The sequence below is a fragment of the Cenococcum geophilum genome (genome assembly GCF_001692895.1).
Source record: "Cenococcum geophilum 1.58 unplaced genomic scaffold K441scaffold_64, whole genome shotgun sequence".
Classification (NCBI taxonomy): Eukaryota; Fungi; Ascomycota; class Dothideomycetes; order Gloniales; family Gloniaceae; genus Cenococcum; species Cenococcum geophilum.
Window position 1 is genome coordinate 99917 of NW_027137622.1, and position 15712 is coordinate 115628.

A 15712-nucleotide genomic window follows, 5' to 3' on the forward strand; every position below is an offset into this window, starting at 1 on the left:
TCGCAACCGCAGGTGTACAATTTTCTAGAGCTTGTAAAGTGTTACGGGTATAAAAGTCGTATTTTAAATAATTTAATTTTTGCGGTTTAAATGTAAAGGAGTTAAACGTATGTTTTTTAACTTAATCAGAAAGAACCTAAATTAAGTCAGGAGGGGGTGTCCGCATATCAATTAGGACTGCTGTCCTTTGTTTATCCCGGTTTAATGCTCCTTCAGGGTCCCTTAAACTCTCTCAAAGTTTCCAGACGTGAAAGGATGTATAATCTATAACCATATTCAATTTCCAGCTTCATAACCTCTCTCCACACTATCTAGGTATCTCAGATTGACCCATCCTAGTGAAAAGCATGAAAGAATAGAGCCGCAGTCTGCAAATCTCGCATTAGCTGCGAGACGCACCACGGTCCCGCCCTGAGACCTTTATGAGCTAGTGAGTGAAAAGAACAAAGGACCTAATCCCACCACAGCATACCGCGGGGGTGCCAATAAGCACAATGGCCCGATTAACGAATGCCTCCTCCGCTTGATTACCTGTTTTGGAGCAGCGAAGGACGGCAACGAAATAGTCCAAAACGTCTGACTTGTACACTTGACAAAGGAAATAAAGACAAAAACACCTATTGATTGAAGGTACTCAATCGCACGCCCCACGAAGATATTCTCCTTTGTTCGCCCGCTCCGCGTACACCTTTGCTGGAAGTAAAATGAAGTTTTCGAGGAGACACAGATGAAGACCAAAAAGGAGGGAGAAAATGCCGGAAATCAATACAAATCAACTCCCTGCGCCGCCTAATGCAGATTTCCCAACCTTTCGTACTATCACCGAAACACGACTGGACAAAAGTATGCGAGGCCAAAAGACCAAGACATAGCAAAGCACACTGATGTTCAAAGAAGCTCCACCAGCATTCCGTCTAATCATGCAAACTTTGGAAATAACAGAGCAATCAAATGTAACCGCTGCTTAGGACGAGCTTCGGAGTCATCGATCCTCTTTTCCTCTCTGTTTGCCTATTCTTCGGAAAATATCCATGACTCTCTTTGCTGACCCTGAACTTCCACCGTGGTGTCCTTGTTGCCGCTCGTCATATGCATCAGCAAACTTGCGACTCTTTTGCAACACACCCGGCCGGTCGCGGCCTTGCTGAGGAGAATCATAGCTGTTGAAGCCAGCTGGGTACTGATGACGATGAGACTGAGGCACCACAGGCTCTGAAGCCTCAGAATCATTGGCATGATGGTAGGGCCTTTCACGATATGGTTGAGAGGCAGGATGCGGCGCATTAGGGCCAGGGAATTTGTCATCACCAATCGGCGGTAGATAGTTTTGGCCGGTAAATTGGGTCTGCTGTGCAGGTGCCGAGGATGGTGCACCGCCCCTCGTTTCCCGTACGCGCTGTGAGGGGCTATCCCGAGAGCGGTCAAGCTGCCCATCATAGAGGACCGGTATTGTACTTCCCGTAGTGCTTTGGCTTGGTGAGCGACTTTCACCTCTCCCAAACGCCATAGTTGGTCGTGTTTGGCCTCTGCTGCGTGGGGCCGCCCCTGCTGATCGACGTGGATCTGTCGTTGAGTACGACGTTGAGGGTGGAACTGGTTCCTTTTCCTTGTGTCCAACAAAATTCTTCGATAATGACGCGGGTATCAAGGAAAACCTTCTTGTTGACTTAGTAGCCCCGGATTGATCAGGATTCTTCCGGCTGAAGCTAAAGGAGGTCCGACGTGAGGATTCTGTTGACTGCCGAGGAGCGTCGTCAGCTGCAATAGGGACAGCCATACTTGTCGGAGGATAGGACTTCTGGGCTTTTTGTTGGTTCTGATCATGGGATGTTCTGCTACTGAAGATGGATGCAACTCTTCCGAACGTCTCGCTGACGGTGTTGGATCGTTTATGTCCTCTCTGATTGCCATTTTGGGCGTCTGAAGCTGAGCTCTGCTGGTAACTTGCGGGAAGTCGTTGCGTGCTTGGTCGTCCTATAGATGGGTCTCCTATCATGGGCTCTGGTTGTGATAGAGGAGCAGAGATAGAGTATTGCTTTCCCTTAGGCTGAGAAAAGCGACCCTGAGCATTTGTAGGAGCGACTGTTGCTGCGGCTGGCTGACCATAGGAATTACCGCGTGAGGGTAACCTTGAGCCTCCACCAATAGTGCCTCCGGTAGAAGGCCTAGTACTAGACGTAACGGGTGCATTGCCGAAGGCAGTTGAATCAGAGACTGCTCGTGGGGCATCTCGAGCAGGTCGCGTAGGCGGTGGCATACTTGAAGACGCTGGTGAGGGTCGCGTTTGTGTCCGTATGTTAGTAGTGGAAGATTGGTATTCGTCCGCTGGAGGAACTTCGATTGGCCCTTGTTCCGTCTTGACACGCGTTCTTGGAGTTCCAGAGGCGGTAGCACTGGAAGAGGCGGCTGGAGGTGATGCCTCCCCGCGTATAGTTTGCGACTGAGGAGCCACATACTCGACTTGAACTGTTCGACGCTTGGTATCACGTTGGCCTTTGGTTTTGTCTGCTTGCTCTGCTCTGTTGACATTGCCATGCTTTGGTGTAAGGCCTCCAACAGGGGAAACAGCAGTATGAGGCTTCCCTGGCTCTCTAACAGATGCACTGCGGGCAAGCATAGGTGTTTCAAACGGATCTTCTATAGAGCAGTTAGCATGTCCTCTCCCACGGACTGAGGCACTCATTAGGGGGGGATTAAATTGGCTTAGCTTACGGGAAGTGACCGTGGTATTGGCAATATCGCTTGACGTGGTTGTGCTGCTAGTAATAAATCCAACCACGTGGGCATAGTCGCTGAGCCAGCTGTGCCGAGCGACCTCAAATAGATCCGCCCGCTTTCGCGGATCAGGTACGAGGATGCGCTTCAGTAAGTCCCTTGCGTGGGGAGTGACGTATTCTGGGAAAGTGAGAGGTGTTGATACAATGTATTTGTATAAGAGGTTGATGTTGTCTCCTTCAGGATTGGCAGGATCGTCGTCAAATGGTAGATATCCAGCCAACATGGCATACTGCGAGGATCGCTATTAATCAAGCCGCGACTTGCAATTGACAGGGTATCGAACTTACCAAGATTACGCCACAGCTCCAGACGTCCACCTTTCGCCCTGTGTATAACGAGTCGCTGACAACAAGTTCCGGCGCAGCATAGCACGGACTGCCACAGCTCGTTTGCATAAGATCTCCCCGTCGGCGTCCTTCATCATTGACCTGTTCCAGATTCATTTTCTTCACAAATTCCCTATTGGTCAGGTTGTATTCAATCTCGTCCCCTAGTTCGTCATTCGGGTCGAACGTGTTTGCAAATCCAAAGTCTGTAATGATGATGTTACGGTTTCTGTCGAGCAGGAGGTTTTCAAGTTTAAGATCCCTATGCACAATACCTTTTTTATGCAAGTAGCCAACTCCAGATATTAGTTGAGCGAAGAGTCGACGAGCTGCGTTATCCTTGAGATATCGGTGGTTAAGGATGTAGTCGAACAGCTCTCCCCCTGATGCATACTCAAGGATGATCCCAATATGCCGTTCGGTTTCCACCATCTCGTGTAGGCGGACGATATTCGGATGCTCCAGACCACGGAGAATTTGAATTTCCCGATAAATCTTAGCTATTCGATTTTGATTCGATCCCAGGGTCTCGCGTCGGATTAATTTGATAGCAACTTCAACGCCGCCATCTTTCTTCCAGCCCATCTTGACCTTGCCAAATTCCCCTTCTCCCAGGGTCTGACCAAGAACATACTCTCCAAATTTCGTGTGCTTCCTGGAGCCTTCCGACTTTGAATGATCCTGCCGGCTTTTACCAGCTCCTCGGCCGCCATCATCCACACCTTCACTTCCTACAAGGCCAAGACCTGTTATCGGTGTGATATCAGCACCGACAGGGACAGGTCTTGCCTCTGCCTGGCGTGCTTCTTCGCGTGCGATATCCTCTTGAGGATCTGCAACCACTAACCGGTTGATTACTGTGCTTTCTTCTCTTGGTAAGCTTGTTCCCACTGGTGGTTGTCCAACTGCGTTTGCGGAGCGGCTGTGTGTAGGTTGTGCAGGTGAATGTTTTGCCCTGTTTGATCCGCTGCCTTGGTGACGAGGACCGTCTTTTGGAGAGGGATGTGCTTTCCGTCGTGGCTGAGCTGCGTTTGCAGCAGCTGTAGCTGAGTCGTCGCGAATATTCTCCCTATCACTTCCACTACCGTATCCGGCTGCATGCTGTTGCACCGCCCTCGAAGATGATGGACGATCGTCTGGAGATCTTGTGGCCAACTGGGACCCAGAAGCAGCAGTAGTAGAAGTATGGTTTCGGTGGTGAGAAGACGTACGCGGTGGGGGTACGGGAGGTCCGCCAGCTGAATTGTACGCGGAGGTTACTGGGGTAGACATTACAGGAGATGCATGCGTTGAGGGAGGAAGTGGTTGGCCACGGGGAGTAGTTAGATTCGATGTGGTCGATCCTGCGGGTGAATAGTGATTTTGAGGCGTTGTGGGAGTGTTTGAAGACGCGCCATTTCCACTTGGTCGTCTTGAAGGTTTTCTTGATGATCCTGGGGAATTTGCTACATTCGGTGATGGTTGGTTATAGTATTGATCCCGACCGTGCGAAGATTGTTGCTGGTACTCTCGATTTGATATTGCTGGTCCACTAGCCTGCACTGCTGCAGAAGACATCCTACTCTACCGCTGATGGCGGAAGATGATGGCCAGCCGACAGAGGCTTTACCCACGTGCTGAGGCCGGCACTCTCCAAGTATATCAGGGCCTCGAATTGCTTCTGTTGTGGCAGACGGCGTAGGATCGGTGGTGCATGAATGCCTCAGGCGGCAGCGGCAGTCGGTATCAACGCAGACTCTTGTCGCAAAGGCGTCTGCGGAGAATTGGGTGCGGCGACGGGCGCTGTCGAGCGGGAACTAATGGGGACCGTGAATGTTGATGAGCTCCGTCAAGACCAACATGTGCAGCTTTCACATGCAGCGCGGTTTGATAGCGTTGAAGCGAGCGTGTTGGTCCGGATTATCAGCCTCAGGCGCGCAGCGGCTGGCGCTGGCAGACTGACAACAGCGAATGGCACCTGGCAGCACCGTTGGAGCGCAGCTACCGGCGGTCGTCTTTAAGATTGACGTGAGTGGAGGGGAGAGGGAGAAGTTCGAACGGTAGGTTGCGGCTGCCGAGAGAGCTTGCGGCGGACAAGCAGTTGCAATTTCGCTTTTCGGCCCTCAGGCTTGGATAGGGGTTGACGGTTTGGCGGGCATAAGCCACTTTGGAAGCACCCAGGCTCGGTTAACATTAGCAATCTACAACAGCAATCGACATGCAGACAGGTATTCTGCTGCCTTTGCCTTATGGACGATCCATTTGAAGAGTCCCGGTCGACACTGTGGACAGGAGCAGGGAGCCGGGGCACGCAGCAGCTGAGAGGAGGGTGTCTCGTTGTCAACAACGCCCGCCCAGCCACCCTCGCCGACAACAGAAAGGAGCTGTGAGCCGAGATCGTAGCTGTTTCAAAACTTGCTCGGCCTGGACGACTCTGCAACCTGGTACGTAGGGATGCTGCAAATGAGCTTCATGCCGCGAGCATGGGAAACTGCTTCACCCTTGACACACATCTTGTGTTGCTATGAATATGCCCTCTTCCACTGACCTACTCGCTCTCTGCGACATCTGCAGCACTAATGAGAAGTGGTCCGTTCTTAATTTTACAAATATCTTAGGACTGCATGATAACACGGGAGCCCAAATACTTTTGCTTTTTCAGAAGCTTCTTTTTTGTTCTCCAGGTATTCACGGGCAGGCTAGCACGCGTTTGCTTCTCGTCAGGATTCGATAAGAGTCAAATCACGATAGGTCTCGCAGTGTTTTCCTGGCAAAGCTATTGGAAAACATCAACTTTAGCATCATCAGCTCCACACCGGCTGCAGAGCGTTCTCATCGCGATAACAAAGGCGCCTCCGAATACTGCGGACCGCCCAAAACAACAAGGAACCTTGCTATCGGCAATCACTTACCAATTACAGGATGACTCGCAGGTCGCCTCGAGTTGTCGCATTTATATCGACCGAGGATCCCAGTCGGGACTTTCATTGCTGTTTAGCATCGCGGAGGCTAAAAATTATACAGATCAGCCTGCTATTGTAGGAAATGGCATATGCCTGCCAGTTGAGCATTTAGCACATTTCTACGAACAATCAAATCTGGCTTGCGTTAATGCCCACCCAACGATGTTGGTCTAGTGGATTGAATTTCTCAATCCCTGCTTGCCTCTAATAGCTATTCGGTAAGAGCTAACAGAAGACGTTCTGACATGCAATTCCAATTTTCGAGAGTTCATGCGATAGCTGCTCAATCTCCTCCAAATCATTCCATAGCATTTATATGATTTTTATAGACTATGTATCTCTATTTCAAATATTTCCAAACCCATATTATCTCATTTGTGCCCCAGAATCCCCCAACTGACTTTACAAAATGTTATCGGGCTATCCATAAGTGACATGTTTAATGCTTGCATATTATCAGTTATTAACATCGCCAATGACAATCGGCGCGCTCTTATGAAATCGTACCAGTACTTTGATTGTTGCCGATGCACCAAAAAGATGCTATCAAAATGGTAACTGCCGCTTGGATCCGTCGCACACTATCGACCAAACCATTTCACATCTTGATCTCTGACGGAATACTGATCTGTAGGATGTCCACCCCCTTCTTGATTTCACTCTTGCTTGGCATCTTATTCCGCCTCATCAACTCGGCACTCTGGGACATATAAGGGTCTTTCATCATACTTGCGACTGCTACTACTGTTTCTCCTTGGGTATAGTAAGCCACAAAGGATGGTTTTTCGGGCTCGCCAGTGATAACAATGTCATCGTATCCGCGGACTGTGTTGCCGCAGTACCTGAGCTGCGATCCTAAGGCAGACCAGAAGACCGGAATGAAAGGTTTTGGTTTGGCGCCTGGATTTGTAATTGCGTTGGCAACGGCACGACCAGAATTTTGTGCAACATTCCAATGCTCGATACGAATAGGTTTACCATCACCTCCAGGGCCGTAATAGGGGTATGTTGCTATATCTCCGATAGCATAGACATCCGTAAGGCCCTCCACAGCGAAAAATTCGTCCACTCTCAACGAACCATCTTTCTCCAACTGAACTCCTTCATTATCCTTCAAGTATTCAGTGGCTGGCGCGACCCCGACACCTTCAATAACCAAGTCGGCCTCCAGCGCCGTGCCATCTTTCAGGTGCACAGTACCAACTTTGGAAGAGTCGCTGTCAGAGGGTGTCGCCTTGTCCACGGATGCTTCCATGTAGAACTTCACACCATTTTTCTCGAGGAGTCTTCTAAAGATTTCGCCAACCTCAGCGCCCATGACACGTTCCATAGGTGCTATAAAGCTTTTAGACTTTGAGATGCATACTAGGGCAGGGTTATCACCTTTCTCCATGCCTACCACCGTCACATCGTTCTTCATACTCGCAAGGCAATTGGCAACTTCCATACCAATGAATGAGCTTCCAACGATTACGATCTTTTTACCATTGTCTCCAACCGCCTTCAATATTCCTTGCGTATCAGGGATCGTACGTAGAACGAAGACATTCCCAAGATCACCCTTCAGCCCTGGGAGAGGTAGCCACCTTGGTGTGCCTCCGGTAGCTAGGACGAGTTTCGTGTAGTCATATGTCGTTCCTGAGGTAGTTGAAACCGTTTTAGCCGCGAAGTCTACTTTAAACACTTCATCCTCTATGATATCAATGGAGGACTCCTTGTAGAAATCCTGGGATCTCCATGCAACCTTGGATACATCCGCCATCAGAGCCTTAGATAACTTGGTTCGATCGATTGGTCTGTAGCCTTCTTTGGATAGAACAGTAATATGACCAGTGTATCCGCCACCGCGAAGGCCTTCGATAGTTCCGATTGTCCCGCTTCCACTGTTTGATGCCGAGTTAGATATTTAGAATACCATAACTCTTATGGTTAACTTAGCCTAACCCTCCAATTACAAGAACCTTTTCAGAGCTCTTAGCCGAACATCTAACATTTAGGACTCTCCTGTTTGCTTTGATCGTCGCTTCCTCGCCTTTAATATATACTACACCATCCCTCTGCACTATTTCGTATTTCGATAGAGGGTCTAGCGCAGGTGCGTCCTCGACGTCTCCGGTTGCGATATTGAAGCAAGCTAGTAGTACTGTTAATATTAAAGCTAGAATCGTTTTCTTAGACAACATTACCTCCATGCCATGGACAAGTTAATCTTCCTTCTCCAGTGACAACACCAAGTTTCAAGGGAGCTCCGTAATGTGTGCAATTGGCACTTGTAGCATGGACCTGATCTTTCACTTTGACGAGCAACACTTTGCCCTTCTCAATCCCTTCTACTTCAGCTTCCTGCTTCTCGCCGTTCTTTAGATCGAGAGATGTGATGCCTTTAAGTCTATATTCTTGGGCCATTGTTCTTATACTTGTGCTGAGAGCTGCTTGCTGAAGAGCCGAGTGGACCTGTAGAGGTTTGTTTAGGTGCCGAGAGGTGAAGTGAACAAGTCGTCGCGAAAGCATGAAAGGTAGAGGTAGATGCAGCGAGGAGCGCAAGATGGTGGGGGTGCTTACTGCAGCGCTTACTGCAGTGCTTACTCTTTATTTCACGGCAGTTGATTCGTTAAATCAGTGTTCGCATCATGATGCACCCAATTTTCGAGGACGGGAATGACGGCATAGTCTGATCGGCTAGCTTTATCGATAACTACAGTCCCTCGTCAAAAGTGTCCGTGCCGAGGTCACGCCAAAAATGACACTTTTTGCCAAAATACTATATAAAAGTCGCATAATTAATTCTAGAGCTTAAAAAAATATCTAAAGCTACTTATAGATATATAATCTAGTAATCGCGATACTTTTTGAGTATTTAAAATCCATAGTCCCTTTATTAAAAGTCTCTAGGTTTTACCAACTTCCTACTAAAACTTGCTATATTGAGCATATACTTTCTATTACTAGATATTAAAAATATTACTTAAAAAATTAATATCTTATAGGGATTTGCTTTTATTAAAACTCTCTCTATTTAAATTTTTAATTAAAAAGTATTAAAATTTGTTATAAGGTTATAAACTTAAAAAAGAGTAAAAAAATGCAATTTCCCATACAAATTTGAAAAATTTAAGGGTACAAAGGGTTATAATAAACTTTCACACTTTTAAAATTAAAATTTAAATAAAAAAAGTTATAGTAACCCTAAATATCTATAAGATATGAAATTTTTAAAAAAAAAATATTTTTTTTAATATTAGTAGTAGAAAAATATATTATTATAGATTTTAGATTTTAGTAAAGAATTAATAGGATTTCTAAAGGAGTTATAGATTTTAAATTTTAAAAAAGGGTATAATAGCTAAGATTATATATATAATATAAGGCCCGTCGAAATCGGACTCTGCACCCTGTACGTGGTGAGGTGGACGGCTACGAACAACCTGGTCTTCGAAGTTCAGATCCAGAGCCAACGCCAGAGACGTCGCACAGCGTGCGGACGAGGACCGGTGGTGGTTGTGGGCGTTGAGAGGCGGTGGTGAAAAATTTTCGGATGGTGAGATCTTAAAAAACCACTACTGTTGGCTCTCTACAATACGACGACTACTACGTTCTCCTATCCAGGGCACCTGTACGATCCAACATAGATGCGCGGGTATTCGATATCATCCCCCGTCCCCCAGTAGAAAGCATCGACGACCTCACATCAACGAACAAGTAAACGCGGAACAAACGAACAAACGAGCAAATATACGGGCCCCTCCCAACCCCCAGGGGAGCGATCGCCCGCGGAGCATGCGGGGTCACTCGCCGTACTGCCGTAATACTACTGAAAGCGGGCAGCTGGATAACCCCGTACGGTTTTCCTTGTCTCCTCTCAACGGAGGTGGTGCCCTTAGGAGAGGGCCTAGTAACTGGGGCCTAGGCACAAAAGATACCCAGATCCCACCACACATCCCGCTTTCGTCTTTTAGTATTAGGATAGTAGAACGGATAATCCCCCTTACGCCTTCAATAGGCCTTAGGGGGGGGAAGGCATGGCGTATATGGCCAATGGTCAACAAGAGATAGCATACAGGGGGTTGTCAAGATACGGGACACAACTACAAGCACAAGCACAGCATTCGAACGGCAAAGGCCTAGCTAGGACGTAGTGAACCACTAGCTTTGGATAAGCCAAAGAAGGAAGCAGTGGTGTTCCCAAGGGGTTCGAATCATCCAAGGGAGGACAGAACGTAGCCGTAGGCCCGCAGGGGGCCGCTCTACGGACGGGCATGGCAAAACAGGGGTTTTCATCCTACTAAGGGTGGCTCATAAGGGTTTTTCCGTCTCCCTACATCAACAAGGGTTTTCTTCTTGTCAATTTATAAGTTTCCCTTGTGTACAGAGTAGTCTGCGTGGGCCTAGATAGGATCCGTATCAGACGTTAATTAAAGAACTTACTATATAATATAAACTTAAAATATTTTTTATAGCTTTAGAATTAATTATGTGGTTGTTATATAGTAATTTAGCAAGGTGGGTTGTCTAAAAAATGCGCTCGCACGGAGACTTTTGACGAGGGACTGTAAAACACCTGAGGACCGCACTAGTTGCTAATTGCTTTGCGTCAATTCTACCTTTGTATAGTAGAGACGCTTTTCTCCACCGTCCGGGTACGTGTATACCGATTCACAACTCGAAATAGGTAGAATGGTTCGTCAGTCAGTCCCAGAACAAATTTATTCATGTACTAACCACCGAGATAGATACTACATTCCCAAGGGACCTTCCCGTCCCAGAGGATGACGGCGCTTGTGCACATTTAAGTAACTTCAGAATCCCCTCTCTCTAGATATCCACAACGTCCGGCAACCACATCGATCTATAGTCACTTCCAGGACTCACAATTCTATTTTACTACCCTTGCACTGGGGCACCGGGAGAGGGTATACCTGATTCATGGAATGCGACACCTTGTGTGCGAGGATGCGCACCACAGGCATGTGGGTTTAGAGACACAACTGAGAGGCTTTATAAACCTGGCGTCAACAGTTTGTTCAGCATATCAACATAGAATACCGAATATCAAAAGGAAGCAAAAGAACGGCTACACCTTCCATATAATCTTCTCTGATGAGAAATTGAAATTTGTGGAAGCTCTAAACTTGCCGACATTTGAATGGGATAATCGCCAGCTCGTTAAAAGACTAACTCTAGCAATAGAAAATGCGCACGTTATCAAATTCTGGTATCCAGTCTTCCCTCCGGATAAGAATGCAAAAAGTGGTTCAGTAGTTGGGGAATGAGAGGTTGAGGCGTCAGTATAGCGCCGTCGTTGAGTTGATATTATGATTCGGGGGCATATCACACAATTCCGGAGTACTTCAAATTCCACTACGGTTCGCATGATAAACTATGCTGACTTATAGCGCATGTTTCAAAATAAAATTTCCTAGAATTTTATAACATTCTGGGGTCATTTTACAGCTTTAATGCAGCGGAAAGAGCCAAATAACGGATATGCACCCTACAACTGCTTTATCGAGGGGCCAGCGTCAGAACTAGCTCTAATACATGTACCGTTCAATCCCACCTCCTCTAGGTCTCTCGTTTAGAAGGCTTAGCGCCGAGACACCTTTCAACGCTGTTGGCTCTGGATTGGCCTTACCCCCAAGCCTCCTGCGCGCTATTGCTCAGCTGCCAACCGTACCCGTGCCGCTGTCGCGATCCACTTACCTCGTTACCGAGGTAAGTGCCGGCCAGCTCAACGAGTAGAGCCCACCTCAACGTCAGATTTGCCAAGACCATGATTTTGAAGCCGCAGGGCTCTACTAAAAAGTCGAATATTTAGAATCTTATAGTGTAGTACTGGTTTCTTAATGGAAGGAGTCTCTATATACAATAGATCAAGGCTCTGGCCGCCTTGTGGCGTCCTAAAGAAGCTGCTTCGCAGTTGCCCGTTCCTTCCTCAGTAATGCACGTGCAGCTTTTAGAGCCTCCTCCTGCTCGCGCTTTTGTACAATTAACCGTGCATTTGCTGCATATATAACCCCTCCCTTCTATACAACCTTTCTGTTACTTTTTTGGCGTTGCCGACGAGCTCTAGTAACTACTTGTGTATTTACAAGCTCGCGTTTGGCTTGTAGTTATGTATACATATTTGCCAAACTACCTCTTGCGAATTTTATAAAGATATCTATGGCCTCCTTATTATCTTTATATACCTCCTAAGCTAGCAGTAAAACTTTCTTCTAAACTATACGCAAAGATCTTGGTGTATATGGTGTAGATAGTGGCTTATAAGGTGGTAGAGGGGGGGGGGGTAGTAGGACGCGCCTTGCGCATAGAATTAAGGACGATTTAAGGGTTGTAAGGAATAAGGCCTGCCTGCCGGAAGGCTAACTTAATTGTACTCAATTTAAACGTTTAGCGACGAATTAATTTAATCGCGTGGAGGAATTTAACTTTATTAAAGTTGGTGCAGCCCGTTTATGTTACTTACTTAACTGCCTTACTATAGTGGTGTTTATACGGCTGAAATACAACAACATTAAGAGGCTATAAAAGGTGGCTTGTATGCGGAGGTAAGGTAAATAGTATAATCTTTTAATTGTTGTAATACTTAATAAACTTCTTCGTGAGGTAAGAGCTGTGGCCGTTAAAAATTAGGAGCCTATATATACCTAGCTGGCGCCGAGAGCTATACGCGTTAAAGTGCTTAAGCCAATTAAAAGCTAATTTATTATTCGAATAGCCTATTTCTAATAGGCCCAATAAATAGTGGTTAGGAAGGGCTAAATTCTTAAACTACTAGTGGAGGAACTGTGCGCCCGCAAGTATAATTATAGGTGGTAGATTAACTCCGTTACCACTTATCGTTTCCATTATAGTAACTAGCTCGCGATTTATATCTGTAGAAAGGTAAGATTTCCGATAAGGCTCCCTTATAATAATCCACTGGTCCTTACTAATACCAACGCGGAATCCTAACTTATTAAAGTTGTATATATCCGTGGGCATAACTATATACTTAATTATGACGTCGCGGTATTAATAAAACCACGCCTTAATATCCTTCGGCTCGTATACCGCTGTGCGTTTAAGCTCTATTGTCTTCTGCCTACGCTTATAGTACTCTAGGTAGCGGCCAAGCCAGCGTTTAACAAAGTAAGAGCTAACGGGAGGTGGTAGCTAATCCGGATTTTCGTTGGCTTAATCTAAGATCTGATTTACTGTAGAACGTATTATTAGTAGTTAATGTCAGCCAAGCAGGTATCACGAATGACATAAGCTAGCTGATGGGTAGAGACACAGAATTGAACGAGCGATCTGTTTTATTCAAGGTGGCTCTAAGAGCCCTAATATACATAAGGAAAATAACCCTAGTTCGACCTTCGGTGTCCGTAGTCGTTCGGTGTCCGTAGTCGTTCGGTGTCCGACACCTCAGCAGTAAAGCTACCTCCGTGGCCAACAGTTAAGCGGCGGTATATAAGGAATCCAAGCGATTAATATAGCTACGAAGAGCAAGATCTTAATCGTCAGTAAGCCTTCTACCTGCTACAGGCCTCTTGCAACGCGATTAATGTCCTTTCCACCGAGCGCGGAGGCGTGATTTAGGAACATCGTGTCGACGCGCAGCTTCTGCAACATTGGGCTTGGTAGACTCTCGGAGTTCTTTGAGAGCCTCCTGGATCTTATTTTCGACGCGAATATACTCAGTAGTTATGGCGTTGATAATATATAATAAGAATATTGATAGTATTTGGGTGTCTTGGCAAATCTGGGCCCTACTCGTTGAGCTGGCCGGCACTTACCTCGGTAACGAGGTAAGTGGATCGCGACAGCGGCACGGGTAACCCGACTATTTGCGTGGCTTGTGCACCTCATCATGTTATCTTTCACCACCTCCCTCGCTGTCAGCCGGCACACACATCGACCGCGTTGTAATAGAAAATGACCGCGCAACCCACCACACCTAAAAATCTTGTAGGCTTGGAGACGACGTCTATTGTAAAGTCCACATAGCCGCATTAATAGCTACGCTAATAACATAGCTTAAGGATATACGCTTCACGTATGGCCCATCTTGAATGTATGCATTCGATCTTCACTGACAGCTTTCAAGTATATAACGTATCGAACCACAATATACCCACGTCCTCTCCGTATCTGGGTTATGTCAAAAACCGCTAGTATCACGACCTTTTCAGGGGTTCCGACGATTTTCAATGCTGCACTCTCTACAACTTCGCAACCAGCCTGCACCTGGCTAGGTCATTGTCTAGGGGACTCTTGTAAAACAGAAAACGACTGCGATAATGACTGGATCTGTCCCAGCAACACGTGCAGTCCATGCTGCGGGACTACTACTCCGCATCATGGTCTCAATACTGCAGGCGCTGTTGGGATCGGTGTGGCCATTCCAGCACTCCTAGCCATAACGTTAGGAATAGCTTATCTCGTATGGCGTGCTTGCCGAAAGAATCGGTCGGACCCTACACGGCAGACATCTACAGAAACCTCTGGGAAGACTGAATTGCCTGCAAGGAGTCTTTGGATGCGACCTACTGAACTGCCAGGAGACAACACTCTCCGTGCGGAAATGACCGGTTCATCGAATCCTGTAGAAGCGGATACAATCGAACTTGTAGAGTTGGAGGGTGATTATTATCCTGCTAAATGCAAAGGAAAAACTGATCCAGTCCCTGAGGTTTATGAGCCCCCAATTACTATTACTACGTTTCAAGATTTACCGGCGCATCAGCCAATGCCTGTCTCGCGGCGGCGCTTCGAGGAGTACTTTGTATCATTAGAGTCACAAAGCCCAGTCCCATTCAGAAGATCTCCGGTATCGGATATATCAACCCAGCCAATTCACTCGCCAGCGCCGGTCTACCAGAGACTTGATGACAACATCGAAGACGAGCCAATATTTAATAACCGTGAAGGCTCTGATCAGAGCTACAGGTTATTTCGGTGGCCTTCCGTCCAAAGGGATCCTGAACGTAGAGCCCACCGTTAACGTGGCGTCATTCGCGTTCCGACAGCATAGAATTTTTCGCTCTTCCAAATCAGGCAGGGAGACAGCGTAACGACTTTACGCTTAAACATGCTGTCCAGTCCTCTGTTCAAGCACGAGTCATAATTCCGAGGCTATTACTGATTAACCCTCGACGATCCCCTGCTAAGGCTATACAGTTCGTCAAGTCTGTAGAGGGACAGCGATACTCATATGAGGATGGTAGACGCATTAGCCACATCGTCTAGAGGTCCATCTTCCTGTTGAGCCCAGCCAAACCCGAGCGTAGTGGTCTAGATGTGAGGCATAGTTAATGTCTAATCGTACAAATTCCGCAAATTTATAAAATAAGAAACTCGGTAGAATGCATTTAGACACAGGGCCTTACAGGAGGAACGCTAGCGCATGTGCTCCTCCCCAGCTATCTCAATTCTTCCGGACTATAGGAAGAAACTAAGAGAAGACCATGTCGGAGCTGTGAAGTGTTCTGTGTGGGACAAATTGGTAGCACACTTTCACTCTGCGCTGGGTCGGTCACGATGGAGCTATTCAGGCAATTAGGTCAAATCGATTCACTAAGTTTCTCTACGTTGCCTCGCGATAGATCGCAAGCGGTGCTTGCCGTTTTGGGCATCATTGGGCGGAACGGAGTCCGGGGCTCTGACTCGTCTTTCTAGAATTCT

General features: G+C 47.0%; 4 protein-coding genes across 4 annotated transcripts; 2 read left to right on the forward strand and 2 right to left on the reverse strand.

Moving 5' to 3' along the window:
• Positions 1-982: 982 nt before the first annotated feature.
• K441DRAFT_681565 (Pkinase-domain-containing protein) lies at positions 983-4661 on the reverse strand (the record flags this gene model as incomplete). Its single annotated transcript, XM_067651487.1, has 3 exons — positions 983-2637; positions 2713-3007; positions 3066-4661. 3 exons carry the CDS (start codon positions 4659-4661, stop codon positions 983-985), a joined length of 3546 nt encoding a protein of 1181 aa, XP_067498233.1.
• A 1744-nt stretch (positions 4662-6405) lies between these two features.
• K441DRAFT_668554 (uncharacterized protein) lies at positions 6406-8674 on the reverse strand. The gene is made up of 4 exons (XM_067650015.1): positions 8233-8674; positions 7991-8180; positions 7430-7929; positions 6406-7381 (listed from the first exon to the last, which is right to left on the reverse strand). The coding sequence occupies exons 1-4, from the start codon at positions 8450-8452 to the stop codon at positions 6645-6647; spliced, it is 1647 nt and encodes a 548-aa protein (XP_067498234.1). The 5' UTR covers positions 8453-8674; the 3' UTR covers positions 6406-6644.
• A 2063-nt stretch (positions 8675-10737) lies between these two features.
• Positions 10738-11370, forward strand: K441DRAFT_302877 (uncharacterized protein). Its single transcript, XM_067641048.1, has one exon. It carries the CDS (start codon positions 10975-10977, stop codon positions 11314-11316), a length of 342 nt encoding a protein of 113 aa, XP_067498235.1. The 5' UTR covers positions 10738-10974; the 3' UTR covers positions 11317-11370.
• A 2543-nt stretch (positions 11371-13913) lies between these two features.
• K441DRAFT_302892 (uncharacterized protein) lies at positions 13914-15233 on the forward strand. The gene is made up of 2 exons (XM_067641049.1): positions 13914-14084; positions 14136-15233. The coding sequence occupies exon 2, from the start codon at positions 14187-14189 to the stop codon at positions 15030-15032; it is 846 nt and encodes a 281-aa protein (XP_067498236.1). The 5' UTR covers positions 13914-14084; positions 14136-14186; the 3' UTR covers positions 15033-15233.
• Positions 15234-15712: the final 479 nt, after the last annotated feature.